This window comes from Bactrocera oleae, chromosome 5 (assembly GCF_042242935.1).
Source record: "Bactrocera oleae isolate idBacOlea1 chromosome 5, idBacOlea1, whole genome shotgun sequence".
Taxonomy (NCBI): domain Eukaryota; kingdom Metazoa; phylum Arthropoda; class Insecta; order Diptera; family Tephritidae; genus Bactrocera; species Bactrocera oleae.
Window position 1 is genome coordinate 11,687,279 of NC_091539.1, and position 21,723 is coordinate 11,709,001.

Below are 21,723 nucleotides of genomic sequence, written 5' to 3' on the forward strand. Positions count from 1 at the left end.
AAAGTTTTCTGTAATGAGTTCTCCGGCAAGCAAAGTTGTAGGCTACTAGAACTCTGTAGCGTTTTCCAAGCAGACGGCGATGCCATTGAGGTAGCAGTAGATTTATTGCTGCAAAGTAACATCAACCTACTTCATTAACAGACTCGTTTGGGTGCCCGGTTCTATTTGTAGTTGAATCGCTGGAAACTGCAAAGTCGATGAGCTCGCAAGAGATGGTACCACTGCCCAGATTACAACAAATTGGCAACAAGCTGGGTATGCTCTGTTCTCTTGCGTCCTAGTGCTTCACTTTTGCACTTCGCGTGAACTTAGCAAGCGCTAGGCAACAACAAGCTTCTGTGCGACTACCAACTCCTTCTGACCTTGCTCAAGACTCATCTTTTCGCCATCGTAGGCGTTCTCACTGGATACATGCTATAAGGTAAAAAGTTTTGTCGGTCAAATATTGTAAAAGTTGTATGGAGGAAGGTGAGGCGAAGACTATCCAGATTTTACAAAGCTATGGGTGAAAAATCTCGGCAGTCATACATTCGCTGAAATTGGTGAAATAGAGGAAATTGTTAATAGACGCCTCAGCAAATTTGTGGCAAATTCAAGGCTATATGTCGACTAGTAAAACCCTTACAATACGATCAATACTGAAGAGGAGAGTATAGTGATCTATAAAAGAAAGTATAGTGGAGAGTCTAAGTTAAAACCAGAGCAATCTAAAGTGTTTCAAAACTTTTTGCCTTATTTAGATTTTCATTACTACACGTTCATTTTTTCAGATCTATTTAAAAAACCAAGTAACCTCTTCAAAGTCATTCAATTTGACCAATTGCTTTGTTACCACCACAATAATGATGATAGATAAAGCAAAGAGCAAAGCGGCAACAAAGAAAACACAGACGATCTCGCTGAACAGATAGGCAAATTTGAAAGGCACGTGCCACTGCATTCGGGAATTCGTGACTACAAACACGTGGCAATGCTGCACAATGCATGTTGAAAGTGGTAAAGCCGCAACACTCTTAACCACACCAATCATTGCAACAACAAAGCGGCAAAATTCAGTTGAAAGCAATAAAACGTGAGTGCAACTTGCGAAATAGCGCATAGAAACAAACTTTAACGGTAGTGTTTGTTGGTGCGTGTGTAAGTGCATATCGACAAAGTAGCAGTTCACTTTTACGAATGTGTAGTTTGGTCGCTTATTTATACTCTGTAGGAAAAATGTGCAGGTTTTTAACGAAAATTTACAAATGCTCTTATTTCAAAAACTATTTTAAGCTGTTATTACTGTATTTTTTGTTAAATAATTTAAAAATACTTCTAAAATTTCGGGATATCGAAAATAATTTTGGGACTAAATTTTTTAAACAAAAAAATTAAATTAGAAACAAAGTTATTATTAGTTAGAAAGCTAATCCCCAAACTAAGCAGCAAATAATTTCGGGATTTTGTAAATATCCCGTTTTTATAATAACTATTACACATTGTTTCAATTGAAAACAAATGCGAAAACTTTATTTTGGAAAGAAATAGAAGAAGCTTTAGCGTCGAAGAACTAATTTGTAAAATTGCATTCATAATGTTTGTACATAAATGTCAACGAATTTCAAAATAAATTAAAATACTTCGAGATCTCGATACAAATTTCGGGTTTGTGTTTTTATCGGCTAACTATTTATAAAATATATGGAGCTCATGACTTGAAAGGAATTTTTGCAGAGAAATTGAGACTTAACAACAATCAACAAACAGTTTCGGGATTTATGAATTTCAGTATTTTCTAAGAAATCTGGATTACACTGACAATATGTCAATAAAAATATCGACATTTTTTAAATTTATACAAGATTTGTAAAATAAAAAAAAAAAAATTTCAAAAAAATTATTGACATTTTTTAAATTTATACAAGATTTGTAAAATTTCAAAATTGGAATATTTCGTTTTCTAATTAATACATTTTTAAATATTCCTTAATCACAACTTCAAAAGCAACCATATTTTTTAGTTGATTAAAGGGTATATTGCTATGTTCCAAACACAAGTTGGTACAATTTCCATAAATTATTTAACAGTTACCTAATTAGTGGTATGTTCGACACAAAGAGTTACGAACTACAAGATAAAAAGGTCTAAGTATTTTGGATTTTTATTTGATTATTAACTCTACTACTGAATTTTCATAATTCTAATCGATTATTTGAAAAAAATTACTGTCAAAATCATTTTAAAAGAATTCGGAATTCGATGTTCTTTAGGTCAAACACTTAGCAACAATTTTTTTACACGCATTTTCGATAATAGTATAATAATAAGGCGAAACTTGAAAAAGTACTATCAAAAAATATTTTAATATAATTTCGGGACTCGGTAACGGGTCTTCTATATTATCATCTTTAGATTAACTTATTCGTGCTGCATTCCTTTTTATCTATTCCACAATCTAGCATTCGCGCGTCTTGCGTGCTATTTATTGTTAGTTGTTTGTTTTTGTTGTTGTCTTTGTTATTGTTGACTTTTAATGCTTCTACAATTCGCGCTCGTTTGTTGATGTAATTTTCGCAAATTATTTCATTTTCATTGAACAATTTCGTTTTGTATGCCACCGCGCACTCATTTACCAGTTGATGTTGATGTTGTTGTTTTTATTTTTGTATTTTCTTTCCATGCACTTTAGTAATAATATTAAATAACTCAAATTGAGGCAAAGTGTTTACGACTGTCTGCTTTGCGACAGTTGCATAATTGTTATAAGCGAGTGCTTATGCGCGCATATACAAACACTTATGAGTACTATAAACAGATGCATGATCTAAAAAAAAAATCAAAAAAAAAAATAAAAAAATATATGAAATTTTTTAAAATAAATTTTAAAATAGTTCAAACAATTAAAAACTGTAACTACGATAATAAAAAAAAATTTATTTTAACAAAACAAAAAATAGTTAAAAATATAATATTAAAAGTATATTAGAAAAAATTCGAAATATATTTTAAAAGTTTAAAACAAAACATAAAAAAATTTAAAATTAATTAAATAAAAATTTAAATTTAAAAAGTTAAGGAATTAATTAAATTATATTATAAAAAGGAAATGGATACTCATATGAAATAAATAGGATAAAATAAATATTAATTAAAATAGTAAAAAAAACCATAAAAATATATCTAAAATAGTTAAAAATGTATTAAAAATTTAAAATAAAACTAAAGAGAGTGAAAAAATTGTAAATAACAATTTTAAAATATTAAAAGAAGTAAATTGGGCCAAAATAAAAATATATAGAAAAATTAAAAAAATAATAACAATTTAAATTAAATTACAAAATATGTGTAACAAAAAATTAAAACAAAAACCAGAAAATTTAATAAAGTAAAAATATTTTAAAACTAAATAAGTACGGAATAAAAAAGCAACCTTAAAATGCAATTAATTTAGTCTAAAGATAAACTAAGCACTTAAAAGTACATTAAAAAAAATTACAGTTTATATTGTAGTTATATGTAAATAAACCAAATAAAGAGAAAAAATAAAAAATAAAAAATATACGTGTGAACATATATACGTTATCTTATTTAAAATTATGAAAAAGTAAAAAAAAATAGAATGAAATAAATTCATAAATTAAAAGTAAACAAAAAATCGATTAAAAAGAAAATTATAAATGATCAAAAAATTTATTTAAAAAAACAGTTTTTAGTGAAAAATTAGAATAGTAAAATATTCAAAAATTGAAAAATGTTAATTAATTGAAATAAAAAAGTTTAAATTAATTTTAATTATATACTAAGAAAATATAATATAGTATTTAAAAGAATTAAAAATTATGTATGCACTCAGTTATTTTTTTAATGGAGATTATGTACATGTAATCGCACAAAGTACACACATATATGTAGACATATTTGTAGCAAAAAATATGTGCAAAAGTCAAACTACAATTATCCGAAGTGAGGTCTAGGCCATGCGCGAACTAAAGACCTAAGCGACAAAATTGCGCGATTTAAATTGTTATCCACGTGTAATAGTTTTTGTATATGTATGTATGTGCATATATTTGTACATATGTTTATATATAATTATATAATATAAGATACATATATATATATACACTATATGTATACATGTAAGCATGTGTATATGCTGCTGTTGCAGCTAATTAGCCACTTATTGTGCACACGTACCCATATAGTACATGCAGTTACTCGAGTTATTATTCAGATTTAAGCTTTCTTATGCCTTGCGTAATTTTGTTTAAATAATTATAATCTTTCATAAAGATGCGCGTAAATATGTTGACAATACACAAGTGTTGTAATTTCGGGTGACATTTAAAATGTTATGAAAACTCATATAATTGAACGGAGCTGCAACTCGGCTTATTACATGCAATTAAATTGTTTATCTAATTACGATATGTGATTTTCAACATATTTTAATTTTTTTAATAAGAGTGGTTAGAAGAAGAGTAAATTAAAAACTGAAAGTTAAAACGTATAATGAAAGGAATTATGAGGAATTTGTCAACAGTTATGCAAAAATTATTATTAAAATAACAAAAATAAACTCAAAATAAGTTTCACTAAATGAAAAAAATTTAAAAATATTTTAAAAATTTCGGGATCCCGAAAATATGGTCAGAAAATAACTTTTATGCATTAAAATACAAATCAAAAATAATTTCAAAATAATTTTCTATAAAAACTCAAATCAAATGGAAATTTATTACGATTTATAAAAATTTAATCTCGAAGCAAGAGAAAATTCGTTTCGAGATTTTTCAGAAATACATTTTACTTAACTCATTTAGTAACACATTCAAATATTTTAATAGAAATGACTCGTAAAATTTACCGTTAATGTTGGAAATAAGTAGAGTAGCCAGTTTCAAAACCACTAAATAATATAAAATGTGTAATAAAGAAATATACAAATAAATCAAATATTTCGGGATGCCGATATCAGTTTCGGGTTTAAGGTTTTATCTTTTCATACAAATTACAAATACCAGGTGTACCGGTATAAAGTGAGCGTTAACATACAAATATGTTGGTAGGGAACATTTGTTGTGAACGAGCCTTAATTTTTTTTTTAATAATTGATAATTATCGAGCTCATGATTTTATGAGTGCTTTTTTATACCTTTAAATAAACACTTTCGGGATTTATGAATTTCGATATTTTCTAAGTAACTTGACCTACTAATTCATTGATGATCACGTCCTTAAAAAATACTACGAAAAGCACAAGCCAGACGAATTAAGGACATGTTAGGACCTGGATGCTAATTTCAGGATTGAGTTTTCATGATTTAAATTCACTTTTTTCAAATTAAGGGACAATTTATAAAATTTGGATTTGGATATTTAAATTTTCGAACGATCATTAATCGCAAATGAAGTTTATTAGCTGGTAAGAAAGCGTCACTGAGATCTCTCATAAAAATACTGAAGGTTTTTCCATATTGCACTTTGGGCACATAATTTTCAAAACTCGTTGTTCTTGACACACTACTTTTCTTTATTATTAAAGTCGCTACTTGAACTGTAGTTGAAATAAAACAAAAAAACAAGATTAATTAAATTCTAAACATAAATATAGCATATAGTGCACTGATATAGACTAATATATTATATATTCAACCTATTGTCAAATTAGTCTCGCCGCTCACTTGCTCGCCACCTGAGTGTGGTTTCACACACATTTGTTTTAACCAAAATCGGCTAGTTGTTTGTGGAATTGTGCGCGCTGGCATTGAATACATTCACATATGTTAAGAGTATTTTCTGAATTGTTTTCACAAACATCTGTTTCAGTTGGCTTAAATGCATTTTGGTTTGATTCAGCTATTGAATATAGAGGTCAAAATTCGTTCATTCAAGAAAAATAATAACCAAAACAATAATAAAGCAATATTAATAAAAAATAAAAAACCATGAAAAAAAACAATATCGATAAGCAAACAACAAAAATAAAAATAAAACATAAGTTGCTTGACAACAATCTAAGTGCAAAAAATATATTTTTTCCTGTGAAATACATATTTTCTTATGAGCATATATATATATACTTATACAAAAATATGTAGATACATACATATTGGCATTTGAATATTGACGTATTCAATTTAAGCTGTTTTTATGCGAATTAAAATTATTTAGTGAATATATAATATATTTGTAGGCCACGTACAGTAGCTAACAGATGTTGATGCAACATTTCGGTAAAAAAAAAATTATTACAAAATAAATACAATAATTAGTATTTCGAATTATTTGACTTTTGCGATAAACCAAACTATTTTTGAAAAAAATGATTGGTACATAAACGTATTGTACATAAATAAAATTTCAATAAAAAGAAAAGGTAACTAATAACTTGGTGAAAAAAAATAAACTTAAGCAAAAAAAAAAACTTAAATTAAAAATAAAATAAAACTTAAATGAAGAGTATGATAAATAAAATCTAGATAGGGACTTTTTCCCTCTATTTTATTCATTTTAAGCATGAAAATACGTTATTATTAGAAAAACACGCCTTTTCAATTTAATAAAGATAACACACAATTTGGCCGATATACTCGTACGCTATGGTGTATAAAGTCAGCCGGAAGTGCAAAAATGTTTTCATTAGGTATTGTATATTTTTGACTTGATATTTTCCGAATCTCAATTATATATTTCACACATTGAACACTCATATAATTAAAGCGAGCTACAATGCGGCTTATTATGTCTTTAATTAAATATTATTAATTGTTTATTAAATTGCGATATGTGGTTTTCATAATATTTTTAATTTTTTATGTTAAATTGAAAGGTAAAACGTATAATGCAAAAAATTATGATGATTTTGTCAACAGTAATGCAAAAAATATTAGTAAATTAACAAAAATAAATTCAAAATGAAAATTTTGGGATCCCGAAACTATTTGCGGTTGTTAATTTTTTAAGCATTAAAATGATATGAAAAATTATTATTTAGATTGCATTTTCGATGATTTACAAAAAATGATTCCTGAAGCTAAATGAAAATTGGTTTCGGGGTTTTCCGAATTTTTTATTTTCTCAGGAATACATTTTTCTGAATTCATTTAATAACACATTCAAATGTTTCAATAGAAAATTATGTGCAAAATTTATAGTTATTTTGGATATTGGCAGAGTAGTCAGTTTCAAAAGCACTAAGGATTATATTATATAATATGTAATAAAGAATTTTTAATAAACATTGGTTTGATGAAATGTTCATTCCTCCCCATTATGAAAAATTAATTTATGTTATTACATTAATAAAGTTGAATAATGCTAAAGATTTAAAAAAAGAGTATAATATTTCGGGATTGAGTTTTTATCCATGCTTAAAAGTTATAAATAATTACCGAGTACATGAACTCAGGAGCGCTGTTTCTTGATACCAATTAATAAAGAGTTTCGGAATTTATGGATTTCGGTATTTTTTAAGTAACCTTGAGCATTGACACATTGACCGATATGTTCGGCAAACAGTTGGCCATACGTACTTTGGTTCACATCTTCCATATCTGGTTGTTGAGATGGCACTATTTATGCAAAGGTGTATCCCGATGTATGGTGCCTAATTTGTATACGAAGTAGACGTGGTTGTATTCCGATTACATCCATTTTCGCACTGTATAATACCACGGTACGCCACCATGTCCATTGTCCAATTTTGACAACGGCTACCATATAGCCCTTTTGTATTATCCTGTATGTAAAATTTAATGTGGCGGAATTATCATTCGATTATACCTATTTCGATTAATGGCGTTTTGCGGGCGTGGAAATGAGCCGATTTCGCCCATCTGGAAGACCAACTCCCCTTGTCTGTTAAAATACACGCATTCATATATTTCCTTGGATACCAATGTTGGAATATGTAAAATGATCATATTCGACATGGTTAAGGCTTAGTAGAAAAATACTAGAAAGTTGCAATTGCCTACAGATTATTGGAGGTAATTACAATGCTGTTTATTTTCCAATCGTTCAGAGTGTTCTGAGCGCTTCTGAGCCAAAATGGTGTAGAGTTGCCAGAGTCATTCAGATTACTCACTTTGAGTTATCTCAGAAGTAGGAAAATTCAAAAAAAAAATTTTCGGCATTCGAACCGAGCATCCAACGGATGTCAGTCCAACTAATTTTTACTTTACGTAAATAAATTTAATATGAACTGAATAGTCTTAAAATAATTATGCCTGTACAACTTTAGACATGTCATTGGCCACACTATAAAATACTACAACCGTTTACACCATTAAGATTTAAAAAAAACTACTACTTTATAACCAGCTTGGAAAAGGAATGCCGATTTGAGTCTTCCTCTAAGAAAGCGGCTTCCTCGCCTTCATGCTTTGCATGTGGTTCGTGCTTCAAACGATCCTCCTCATCGTACGGATGCGGTGGCGGCATGATATAGAAGGGTAATATTGGTCCAACCGGAAACTCATACAACACCATATACATTTCTTCAATGTCGCGCAACGACTGAAAGGTGCGCACACCACTGTCTTCCACCAGCGAATAGATGAGATGTGAGAGCCCTTGAAAACCGAACGCTTCAGCCTCTTGCTGCTGCTCCAATGATGCGGCTACAAATGAGACACGTGGCATTAACATATGACGCGCCACTTCCAAAATGCTGTAGAAGAATTTCTGCATGAAGAGCGGATCTTGCTTAAGCTCGGGATGCAAGTAATACTCGAAGAGGTGTAAGCTGTTAGGCTCATGCTCCGGATGCTCTTCTTCGTACTTGAGCACTAGCATACGACCGAGTAGCATGAATTCGGCGAAGAGTAGAAACGAATCGAATATTTGTAGCCAAATGGTCCAAGAGCGCCACTCTTTGGTCATCCATTTGACGAGCGCTACGCCGTATATCTCGTTCGTCTCCTCGTCGATCACCATAATACTGCATTCGTTTTGCAGCACGTGATCCACGTAACGACGATACATTTGTTCCACATCCGGATTATCGTGTATCTTCAGTTGTGCGTAGAGCCGATTGGTGCGATAGGAATTCTCCACCATTAAATCGGCAATGCGTGGCAGCCATTTTTGCGGTATATCACGTATGTATACGTCGCGCTGCTGTTCGTCGAGCGTTACGCCTTTGTGCTCGGCCCAATAGATTTGTACGGGATTCATTTTGTAGAGAGAATTTGGTGTATGACAGATTTGGTGGGAGCAAAGTGGTAAACAGTTTTTCGATAATTTTGCTTTTGAATCGAATAATTTGCGAATTTTACACAAAATTTAAACGAAAACGATAAAAGAAACGGTGGAAAAGAGCTTAAGACGAGCTAATTTTAGTTTGCCAAAATGAAAAATAAACAAAATTTTAATTTTTGTGAAATCAAAATAAACAAAAGACCGATGAGACTGTAAGCAATGCCTTCTAAAGGGAGATGCAAAAGCACAATTTTTCAGAAACTCTCTTCAAAGAGTAAAAGTACGCTCCAAAGAATATAACGTGATTTTTAAATTCATAATTGAATTTCTATTAGGTAAATGAAAACGTTCCAAAAAGAGCTTTTCTTCTTTGGAAGTGTTTTGTTGTAACTTTATAGAAAGGTTCTCGAGACTATTATTAGTAGCCCTGTCAAACTTGTCGATAGTTAGTTGACGCTTGAAACTTCTAAGCTACAGCTTAAAAGCTCCATCGTTTTATTTTAGTTGCCACCCATCGGAATATCCTACAAATGATATATCGAACCACCGATTAAAAAACTGTTTATATTTATTCGCCAGTCACTCAAGCTCGTGCTCGTCTTGGTTCCCGCCATAGTTCAGTAAAAAAGCTACACAGTCCCTTGTTTTTGCCTAAAAAAAAAATTTAGTGTTCCAAAGTGAATTCATTTATCTCACGTGACCTGAAAAGAGATCATGACATGTTCGTTTTGTAAGAGTGAAGCCATCCATTTTTAAAGAGTTTAATCAAACACTTTGAATGAAAATCGGCTTTATAAATTCCCATCTAACCGCCGGCATGTCTTTTCAGTGTGAAAAATTTAGGATATTAATTTGTTCTTTCATCAAGAAATCTTTATTACTTTAACAGGAAGAAAACATCGGCCGAAAGTCCACATATTTTGGTGGCAACTTATGGAGAACATTTTGTGGCTGAGCGAATGTGCCCAAAATAGTTTGCAAGATTTAAAAGTGTTGATTTTTTGGCTTGAAAGACCAAGAACGTCTTGGGTGGCCAAAAAAGTTCAAAGATGAAGAACTGGAAGCATAAGACGATGAAAATTGTTGCCAAACACAAGAAGAACTCGCAGAATCTTGGGGAGCCACTCAAGCAGCCTTCTAAAAATTTTTAAAAGCAGCCGGAAACATTTAAAAGCAAAGAATGTGAATGTCATATGAATTGAAGCCAAAAGACGTTGAAAAACAATTTGGAATGTCAGAAATGCTGCTTGAATGTTACAAAAAGAAATAGTTTCAATATCGCGTTGTGACTGGTGATAAAAAATAAACCATTGCGACAACCCTAAACATGTAATCTGGCCAACCAGCAAACGGCAAAGCTCAATATCCATGACGCCAGGTAATGTTCTGCACTTAGTGGGATCAGAATGACGTTCTGTATCTGAAATTCGAAAAGCAGGTGAAACTATTAATGGGGAACGCTACCGACGACTCATCAAATTGAAGTGAGCGATTGTCGATAAATGCCCGGAATTTGCGACTAAATACGAGTCAATCATTTTATATCATGAATACGCACGACCTCATGTTGCAAGACCGGTTAAAAGCAATTTGGAAAACAGTGGCTGGGAAGTTTTGTCTCATAGTGTAGTTAAAGACCCAATATATAATATTAATATCGGTTTTAAGATAAGGTATTAGCTGAGTTTCTTGGTGACATGCAATGCCTGCGATTGTGCTATGCTGCAAAGCATTTTTTTTTAACTTATTTCACTGTATATCGAATTTCTTACTTCAAGGAGCTGCTCTAAGGAGCATCTAGAGATTATTCTCATACTAATTCAAGGGGATTGCGATATCATTTAGTTAGTTGCTTCAATTATTTTCTGAAACTTATATAATATTATAACATGACATCCAATAAGCAATAAGAATAATTATGGTTAGCGCTTGGAACACAAAAAGTAACGTTTAAATTTCTCAGTTTTAATACATCAGATACAGGGTGTCCACGTGAATGAAAATTAGTTTCTTTTAGAAAATTTCATCTGACTTTATCGCTACAATGGCACATCCTTTTTGATTCAGCTTAGCAAGCTTAATAAGCTGGATGTGTTGGTCTATATTGACCTAAAGGATCTGACTTATTGCAAGATACTTTGTATAATTTCTTTTATTTATGAAAAAACACAAGAGGGCGTCTAACAGTAAGCTTTAAAGTATGGTCGTTAGGTATCACCGAAAGACAGCTGATAACAAAACTGCTGATATTGGTGTGCATAGGTTCGAAAATGGCTTGAACTATGTAGCATGCTGTGCGCTGCTGCTAAAACTTAGAGCACGCAATGCCGTATTACAATATTCAGCCCTGTACCACAAACTTGTGGGGTATGGAATTGAATATTTTACTCTGAAAAAATTTTGATTAATCATGAACAGTGTTCTCATTAATTAAAATTATTCTTAATATCCACTTTATTGTGTAGAACAAAAACTACTAGACTATCAGATTAAAGCTTAGTAATGATTAAGAAACCTTGAAAGTTCAACTTATAGTATTTACCACTTAATCTTTGAAAAGAAACAAGTTAAAGAACACATAGCCGCTTCTTCATACCCGCTCTGTGTATCATTAGAATGCGTGTAGACTTGGGCTATGTTGAAACCTGATGTCAACACAAATCGCTACGCTTCGCAGCCCACTTAAATGGCAAGCGTGTTACGCATGCGCGAATGCGCTGTCAACTCTTTAATAGCCAACAGTGAGTACAATGAGTAAGGGTTACTAAAAGTAAGTGCAACGTATTTAATAACTAACTTACTTACTTACGTGAAAAACTAACTCATTTTTCAGAGCAAGCTAGGCAATAGCACGTGCTTCATTTACTAAATTCCACAGTCTAACTGGTATGTGGTTTTCCTTGTTGCCTTTTCGACTTCACTCCATTTTTTTAATGGTTGAGACTCCCTATTTAGTTTGCTACTTGTGTATGTTAAACTGTGTTGCACTTCAAGCTCGTAAACAAGTGGTGTTTCCACAAAGTACTGCCTTTCAACGCCTCGTTGAGCTTTAGGCCTTTAACACTTACTTATATTTTAAACTACTTTTTATGTTTTGTAAACCCAATTTATTACCTATATGATGCCTATTAATTTCCGAGGTTATAGAATCGGTTGGTAGTGTGAGAAAACGTGGAAATGCTTTCATGAAACCCTCTAATTGTTTTCATTGTTTTAGCGAATTTTTATTATATGCGTAGAACTCTCTAAAGTGAATTATAGTACTTTTTAGAGTTCAGACATTTAGGATTTTCTTGGAGAATAAAGCGAACTCAAGGCGTAGCTTACTTCACACTCGACTCGAAGAGCAGGTGCTTCGTTGTCTCTGGAGCGAAGTCGCTTTTGAATTAAGCGAGCTTAAGACCTTTCCTAATCTTTTCTCTAACTTCTTTCACGTTCCAATCGAAATCAGGTGCTAGGTTGTCTCTGTGGCGAGGTCACTGAAATTCCTACATAGTAAAATGGGTAATTGAAGGATACTTTTGAGGGAGCATGCAAAAAGTTAGTCAGTGTCATCCAGCGACCCTTTACTTCAGTTGAGCTGGTATAAGTTAAGCTTCATGTCTATATTTGGCAGTACTTTAACTATGAGGACGTCTTTCGCGACCAGAGAGTTGTTGAAAATATAGCTTAAATCTAGATAAATAAAGTTGACTAGCTATTTGATTATAGATAAAGATGGTGCGTGTAGATCAAGCGTTCGACAGTGGAACTTAAAAAGTGCTAGATGCAACAGACAATATCATCAAGCAAGTGTCTACAGGTAATTTTGCGAAAATATGATTGTAGGTATTGCATAAAGTGAAATGCTTCTCCATTGGAATCTGAGATAGTGGCGTTAAGATCAGCTATCGGTAAGTTATTAGAGTATCAAAAAAAAAAAGGTTTACGACAGCTATTTAGTTAAGAGTTGTCGTTGCTATAGAAGCTAACTGGAGATTAGTTAAGACGACAAACAAGAAAAATCGCGTTTTACATAAAAATGTTGATGGCTTGCTACCTCAAGCTAATTGTTCCTAAGAGAGGTTTTGAAGTGATTAGAGACCACACATAAACATCGTCCACAATCTATACGTAGTTTCCCTAAACAAGAGAAACAAGAATGGCAACTGCAGAAAATGCTACTTTGGACTAAGTATGTACAAAGCGCTACAGAGCTCGTATCTGGCAACACTATACATAATTTGAAAGGTCTTGACATAACCTACAAAACAACGCTATGCATGATTAGTTTGGATATTGCGTTCAACAGTTATAGACGTGTAAACATGGAGTTCACTAACGCCGAAATTCGCGCTATTTTAAAGTTTTCCTTCTTTAAAGGCAAATCCGCTAGAGAAACGTTCCGTGAGATTAATGGTGTTTTGGGGGATGGTACTCTATCACTTCGAACCGCGGAGGAATGGTTTCGACGATTCAGAGCCGGTGAAAACGACACCATGGATAAGCCAGCCGGCGGAAGACCTGTGACGACAAATACCGATCCAATCATGGAATGCATCGAGTTAGACCGGCATATGGCATCTCGTGACATCGCCCAGGAGATGGGAGTTAGTCACCAAACCATTTTGAATCATCTGCAGAAGGCTGGATACAAAAAAAAGTTTGATGTTTGGGTGCCGCATAATTTGACGCAAAAAAACCTTCTGGCCCGAATCAACGCCTGCGATATGCTGCTGAAACGGAACGAACTCGTCCCATTCTTGAAGCGGATGGTGACTGGCGACGAAAAATGGATCACATACGACAATATCAAGTGAAAACGGTCGTGGTCGAAGGCCGGTGAATCGTCCCAAACAGTGGCCAAGCCGGGATTGACGGCCAGGAAGGTTTTGCTGTGTGTTTGGTGGGATTGGAAGGGAATCATCCACTATGAGCTGCTCCCATATGGCCAGACGCTTAATTCTACCATCTACTGGGAACAACTGGACCGCTTGATCGACCAGAAGCGTCCAGAATTGACCAACAGGAAGGGTGTAGTGTTCCACCAGGACAACGCCAGACCACACACTTCGTTGATGACTCGTCAGAAGCTACGGGAGCTCGGATGGGAGGTTTTATCGCATCCACCATATAGCCCGGACGTAGCGCCAAGTGATTACCATCTGTTCCTGTCCATGGCGAATGCCCTTGGTGGTGTGAAGTTGAACTCAAAAGAGGCTTGTGAAAAGTGGCTGTCCGAATTCTTCGCAAATAAGGAGGGGGCTTCTACGAGGAAGGTATTATGAAGTTGCCGTCTAGATGGAAACAGATCATCGAACAAAACGGCGCATATTTTAACTAAATCCGATCACTGTAACACTTTTTATAAAGCATTGAATAAAGAGCAAAAAAGCGGAAGGGAGATACCTTCCAACCTTATATTAATGTGCTCTTACAAGTACTATTACGGTAAAATTAGATTGATTTAAAATGCACCAGGTTAAGCGGTTTTCTATGGAACTTTTGTTGTTGTTGAGAGATGAAGAGTAAATATATCGCTATATTGGAATATACAGCCTAATTGTTTCTTGCTATTTCGAACATCAGTTTTGTATGTACTGAATGCGGTCAATTAAGAAGAGGTGACAGAGAGTGATATCGAAAAAGAATAAGGAAACATCGCTATTGCCTTCCTGAGGAAGCTTGCTAAAATGTTTAACAAGCCTAAAAAAGGTATAATCGGTTTGACTAAATCATTGACTCTATGTAGCTATAGTTTAAAAGCTGCAGCGTTTATCGATACCCGCTGCTGGTGTGCAATAAACCTCTTGCGTTCGAGTACTAGTGGAATTTGTCTCAGAAAACGCATTAGCATCAATTCAAAGTGCAATTACAGACATACACAGACATTATATGTATGTACAAATTACCCACATTATTGGTTCAGCAATTACATAACTTCAAAGCTTACAGAATCTTAATAGCTGGCAAGAAGTCTCGCATAAAACAATTGAGATTGCGGCTAAGGCGCCACAAAAAACGTTCGCATCAAGTCCAAATGGTGCTGTCTAAAGTCCAATGAATGAATAGATCTACAGCATAATTGCCTCAGGCTTGTGTGTGAATGTATGTACGTAACAAAAACTATAATTTGCCAAGTACAATTAAATGTTGTTAGGCGCGATTAAAAACTACGAGCGCCATTTGAACGCTTACGTAACACCGGCATTTATTGAGTGTGTATACTTTTATGCTCCAAAATGCAGAGCAGTGAGTGAGTTACTGTTAAATGAGTGTAACAAGCAATGAGTTGCACTCAAGAGAATCTTGTTTGAAGTTATTTGGTGCAAAAAAAAAGAATATTTAAAATTATATATAAAAGAAAATAACAAATTGAGAACTAGATAGTCACATAGTAAAAAGAACTAAATAAAAAAAAAAAAAATAATTAAAATAAAAAAAGTGATAGTAAAAGAATTTAAAACAAGAAAAAACCTTAACTTCGGTTGCACCAAAGATATAATACCCTTCACAGAACTTTATTCCGATCGTTCAAACACGAAAAAGCAGTCATACCTTCGTCGAACCATAGACAAGCGCTTTGTCGGTTTATGAAGGTCCATATGATCACATATATTAGTAGTTCTACGTACCATAGGAGACCGGCGTTATTAGTTGTCTAAGTGAGATCCCTTTTAGGATCAGCCTTTAAACTTAACCCAACCTAGTAAGTACTTTCGGCTTAGCTTTTGAACGGCCACTGAGTATTTTTCGCAAAACCGAGCTCAACTCTATTGATAGAATTCGAGTTTAAGCAATAACCTACATTCTATCTTTCAGCATACTCTCCATTATTTACTTCCACCTATTTACGTCTTTTTTTTCCTGTGTACCATAGGTGCGTATCACTAAATTGATAGTGTGTATTATCCAGTGAAGCTTAGCATGTGAGCACAAACTTAATATTTTAATCTTAGAACAATTTTGTTTGTTTAAAAAATAACTGTTTTAAAACATAATTTAAATACCAACATTATTTTTCTTTCTAGCCATAATGTACCATCGACCGAAAATATTTTTACTCTGCCTGATTCTGCTACAAATCCGGCTTTACTGCAGTTTACCTACCATCAATCAACCTTTTCCAGACTCCCGCAATTATTTGAGTCCAAATGAAAAGCAAACACTTTTCAAACCACCCGAGTTGGAGGACACCATTGAAGAGGTGCAGAGAATTTTGGCGCAGGATCCATCTTTGCCACGTTTGACGAGGTAAGTAAAATTGGTCTACAAAGGTCGAAGTGCATTCTCAGCTCAACTAATGAACTATAAAAATAAACTATTGATGCATCCACTAAAAAAACACGAACGTAGCAAGAAAGTACTTCCAAAATAAACTTCAGAGTCGACAACATGCGTTTTGGTCTTACGATGTGTTTAGTTGCTAGATTTATTTTAAAACTCAAGCTGAACTCAGAAATTTAAATATGAACACTGGTGCAAATTAGTTTCGGTAGGTGCTAGTAGAAACCGGTTTCAAGATCTCAACTGACACAGTCAGCTTAATTGGAGACAGTAGAAAGCGGGAGGCTATTGATTAAGCTGAGACTTATGAAATGTGCGATAATATTAATACTCCATTTAACGCACTTATATTTATATTTTTTTTACAGAGGTGAAATTGAGGAGCTTTACGAAAAGGTGACGCGTGAAGAGTATCAGAAGAGTGTTGCAGCTGGGGACATGGGACGCGCGGACAGTATGCGTGCGCTCATGCTGGTATTGCCATATAATACAGACAATAACACCGAGGAAAATATACAGGTGAGTTTTGTTGCCCTATTATCGATTTGAACTGTTATTTACATCTTTTTGTCCCATTAGGAACTTTATACGCGTCCACCAGTTACGAAAGTAATCGACGCCTATACGCCACATCAACCCATAAAATTTCTTACACCCGATCCCAGCGCCCCTCTGAAAACAGAAACTGCGCCAATCGGGGATTTCGCAGCTACAACCTACAAGCCTGCCTATTCTTTGAAGACACAGAAATTGTTTGCGCCCAGCCCGACCACATATCATCCACCACCACCAGCGCCAGTCATGTTTAAGATGACATCGTCGGTGCAGCAAGGAACGAGTGGTTTTCAACCAGTTACAAATAGCATAAACGATGGCGAATATAACACGAATGTGGAACGTAATTCCACGCCAAGGCCGGTGCAGCGTTATAGCAGCCATTATAATGCAAAAACTGCCGAGTTTCTCAAACAACGCAAGCCTGTAAAGCACGAGACGTCCACCGTACGTCCAGTCGCGGATGTTTTGGAGAGTTTGGGCATTGTTGGTCAGACACAATCACGCAACCGCTTCACTATCGATGATTACTATGCGGCGGAGAGTGCGCCACAACCGGTGATATCAACATATGTGCCGCAGACCGTAAGTCTTACAGAGCTCAAAGAATTGCAAGCCTACAATCTCTCACCGAAGATCAGACCTGATGCTTATTCGAGCTTCAAACCACTAAATATTGGTGAAGAAATACGCGTCAAACCCGAAGTCGAGGGTTATCTTACACGTTTCGGTATTGTTGGTGGTCGTAAAAAGAAGGACTTGAAGAAGGGAAATAATCTGAAATCTCATAACGCTGAGTTAACCGCTGGTGAAAGCGAAATATCCACAGCTAAGGTGCCAAGACGTGGTACAGCCGCCGTGGCGAGCAGTGAACTCGAAAAACTTTTAGAAAACTTGCAAGAACTGGAGCGTTTAAACGTCAATCCCAAAGTGCTAGGTCCAACCACAACTATCCGGCCAACAACCAGCAGCACTACAACTACAACAACAACACCGGCTCCCACAACACCTAATTTAATAACGAATGGCGCACCCATGCTGATAGAACCAAAGAAGCCGCGTAGACGCATTGACCCAAATATCGACATAAATTTTGGCAATACGGGCAACCATCAGACAGAAGCGCCCAATACAGATCAACTCAGCAAGTTGCTGGAAAATCTACAGGAACTGGAAAAGTTACGCATCAAACCAGATAATGCGTTAAAAACAATCGCACCAGCGGCTAATGCCGCACGCACAGGACCGCTACAATACGCGACGCCCACGCCGCGCACAGCAAATTTGTTAAACCGCTTTAATGAGCTCGCGCCACAGTCCACACCCGCCACACGCAGTTCAGCGCAAGCAGATGCCGCACAGTTGCAGGATGTACTACGTCAATTGCAGGCATTTGAACAACAGAACGCGCGCACCACTACAAAGAAACCAAAAGCGCAGCCTGCTCGTGCTGGGGGCGGTTTACTGGCCGGACTGGGTGGTCTCGGTGGAGCTTTGGCACCAACAGATGTTTTCAATCTACAGAAATTGCTAACGGATGATCGAGAGCTAGAACGTTTATATGAGCAGGCGCGCGCCAGACAAACCGGTCGAATGGTGACGAAGACCACAACAGCGAAACCAACTACTACAACTACACAGCGCGCTTTGATTTTAGGTGATTTAGATGATTCGGAGCTGCAGCGTCTATTTGAGCAAGCACGTGCACGTACAAGTACTACAGCACCGCTTACCACCTCCACGACAACTACAAGCACATCGCGTACACCGGCGCCTAGTTATCGTGAGTTTGAACAACTACAGAAATACTTTGCGGAGTTGGAAAGAACGCGCACGAGCACAACCACAACTACAACGACGACAACAAGCACAACAACACCTGCGCCTACAACGACAACAACACCGTCAACAACAACTACGACAACGACAACTTTGCCGCCCACTACAGCCACAATCACTACGACCGCGGCACCGGCTATTAGTTCGTTAGATTTAGCGCAGCGCATTACCAACAGTCTAGGTGCGCAGAAGACCAAAAAAACGGAGCCCGACAACGATCAGCTGCAGGAGCTCATAAATCGCGTACAGCAGCTTGAACGTTTGAACGCCAAAAACGAGAAGATCATACGTGCAACAACCACAGATACACCAATACCATTTATTGGCTTTACCACGCGTAAAGTTAATGCGCCAAGCTCCGCTAAGTCCAACGAGCAACGCGCTCCTTTAAATGATTTCGCGCATTTGCAGGAGCTCTATCAGCAAGTGGCAAGCGCAGAGCAAGACGCATTTGGACGCATTGAAATTTCTACAGCTGCCACTGCAGCTAAACCGTCTGCCAAGCGCACGCAGAAGTTTGCACAGAAGATCATTGATATCACAAATGACACTGGCTCGGGTAGCAGTCTGCAAGAGGTCGAGCCCAATGATTTTGTGCAATTGCAGAAGCTGTTGAGTAAAGTCAAAGAGTTGGAGCGCGTTAAGATACACGGCGTACATGGTATTGTGCAACCAGCCACACCCGCTCCGACTGTCGGTAGCTACACGCGTGAATTCACTGATTTAACAAATTTAGTTACGTCCGCATCGGTACACACGCCAACGGTACATAACTCGAATGGCGCGCAAATCATTTACCCCGAGAAAACGCATGAGTACAAACCATTCGAAGACATACTCAAGCCAGACTATAGGGATCCGGTTGAAACGAAAGCTCATGTGGGCAAGAAAGGGAGCGCTGTGTTGGAACCGACATCTAGCGAAGAATTGCGTGAGTTGGCTATGTCAGCGCCAGCGAACCCCAAAAGCTCCTCTTATGATAAAGATTTCGAACAATACCAAGATTTCTTCAAACAGCTGGAGGATGAAGAACGCAGTTCTTACAAGAATATGCAACCACCTATGATCTACAAGACCGTGACTAAGGAGCCACCCCGTTTCGTTGTCGCGCATAAGCCGCATGAGGTGCACAAGCCCAAAAACGGTAATGTGCAACAAAAAGCAGATTTGGAAGAGCTACAGAAACTGTTAAGTAATGCTCAGGAGCTTGAGAAGTTAGGCGTCACACTACCGGCAGAGTTGTCAGATCAAATAGAGACCAAACTGACTAAACATGCCACCACTGAAAGAACGGAGAAGCAACTTGAGACGGTGACAACACAACCTGTGCATATAGTCACAGCCGAACGTCCTAAACCCAGCGCGGAACTACACGACTTGAAGAGCCAAGTAAGCACAGCTCCAAGTTCGACGCATAAGGACAGAAGCACTGGCTACGCTATTGTAACTCCCGAATCGACAAGTGCTGAGAATGACATACAAGAGTCCAGCGAAAAGGAAGCTTTTTTCTCGCTGACCACACCGAAATCACTTGCACCGAAAGAACCCAAATCCACCACCCCCAGTACTTTAGATCTGCCCGTTTTTAGTGCAACCAAGATCATTGAGGCCGCTATTAAACGCGCAGCTAATAAAATAGGCGTCTCCACCGAACAAACGCTCGGCTTCCAGAAACGCAGCGACACGGATATTTATGCTGATATGGATCCGGGTAGTATGGACGATTTAATGGGTGAGTTTAGTGAGATGAACTATCAGCTGGCTTCACCGGATATCGTAGTCAGCGACGCAATAGCAAGCAAACAAGAAACTGTTGGTATGGAGCAAACTACCACAGCCGCTGACGCAGTTGACATAACACAAGATTTACATGAGCTGCAGCGCTTGATCGGCAATTTACAGGAGCTACAGCGCCTTAATCTCACTGTTTCATCCGAGTTGCTACGCAAAGCAGATGCGAAGTATCTGGAAACGTTGAAGAAACAGCAAACACCCACCGATGACACCACAAAGAACAGACGTCAAAGCGTGACACCAGTAGTAAGCGCGGCAACGAATGTTGCCGGCACGAGCACAACACCCAGAGCCAGTACAAGCAGCGGCTCAGAGCAAGCTGCATCCGATGACGATGCAGACATAGCACCAGACCCAGTAGACATTGCAGCAGCGGCGGATACTGATAGTGCGGCAGTTGATAAGGTGTCTAGTGATAGTAGCAGCACAACGACTACGGAAGAGTCGCGGAACGGTTCGCTCGCCGATCTGGAAGAATCGTTCGGTGGCACGGATACGAATAAGGAGGAACCAAAGCCGCCGAAGCGTAAGAACGGTTTCTATTTTCTAGCCGATTGGAATTCTTTTTTGGAAGTGGGTGATGGCGATGATCAGGTGATTGTGCGTCTGAGTCCGAAAATCGGCGATCCACGCCTGTTCATACCAGTTAAAATACCATAATTGCTGCGTTACTTGGAGCTGTAGAGACTAAGTGCAAAAGCAGAAATTATAACTTTTGTAAATATTTATTATAAATAATTATGTGCGTAAGATATTATCAAGAGGTTAGCTTGATTTGGATGGGTTCGAGTGCAATGAGACTCGCTAGTAAAGAAAGTTTAATTTTTATGTGCAAGGATCTTAAAGAACCAAGAAGACAACTGAAAAGTTCATTGAGCTTTTTGAGAAGTTTTGATAAATCAGAAGTGAAGTGGTGAAAATTCTATTTATTTGCAGCGAGTCTCTGAGCCTTTTCGACTCGACTTTAGTTCTCAGTTCTAAGCTGTTTTGTTCTCAGTCTTCAATAAAAACTGTATCTTGTGCATAACATGATTTTTCACCGTTTTTAGTTTTCATGTTCATCTTCTTATGCTGTCCTCAAACTA

The 21,723-nt window shown here is 36.3% G+C and overlaps 2 protein-coding genes across 4 annotated transcripts in view; one reads left to right on the forward strand and one right to left on the reverse strand.

Moving 5' to 3' along the window:
- Positions 1–21,670, forward strand: part of LOC106615419 (mucin-4) — a 33,785-nt gene extending 12,115 nt beyond the window's left edge. For all 3 annotated transcript variants that reach the window (XM_070109378.1, XM_014231623.3, XM_070109379.1), the window contains exons 3-5: positions 16,195–16,417; positions 16,819–16,969; positions 17,030–21,670. In XM_070109378.1, coding sequence (XP_069965479.1) covers positions 16,200–16,417; positions 16,819–16,969; positions 17,030–21,298 — 4,638 coding nt within the window. In that variant the 5' untranslated portion in view covers positions 16,195–16,199 and the 3' untranslated portion in view covers positions 21,299–21,670. The remainder of the gene's footprint in view (positions 1–16,194; positions 16,418–16,818; positions 16,970–17,029) is intronic.
- Positions 7,018–9,381, reverse strand: LOC106615416 (uncharacterized). Its single transcript, XM_014231619.3, has one exon. The coding sequence runs from the start codon at positions 9,158–9,160 to the stop codon at positions 8,291–8,293; it is 870 nt and encodes a 289-aa protein (XP_014087094.3). The 5' UTR covers positions 9,161–9,381; the 3' UTR covers positions 7,018–8,290.
- Positions 21,671–21,723: the final 53 nt, after the last annotated feature.

Bases quoted from the DNA above. Each gene is read 5' to 3' on its own strand.
- LOC106615416 (XM_014231619.3), bottom strand. From the start codon at position 9,160: ATGAATCCCGTACAAATCTATTGGGCCGAGCACAAAGGCGTAACGCTC.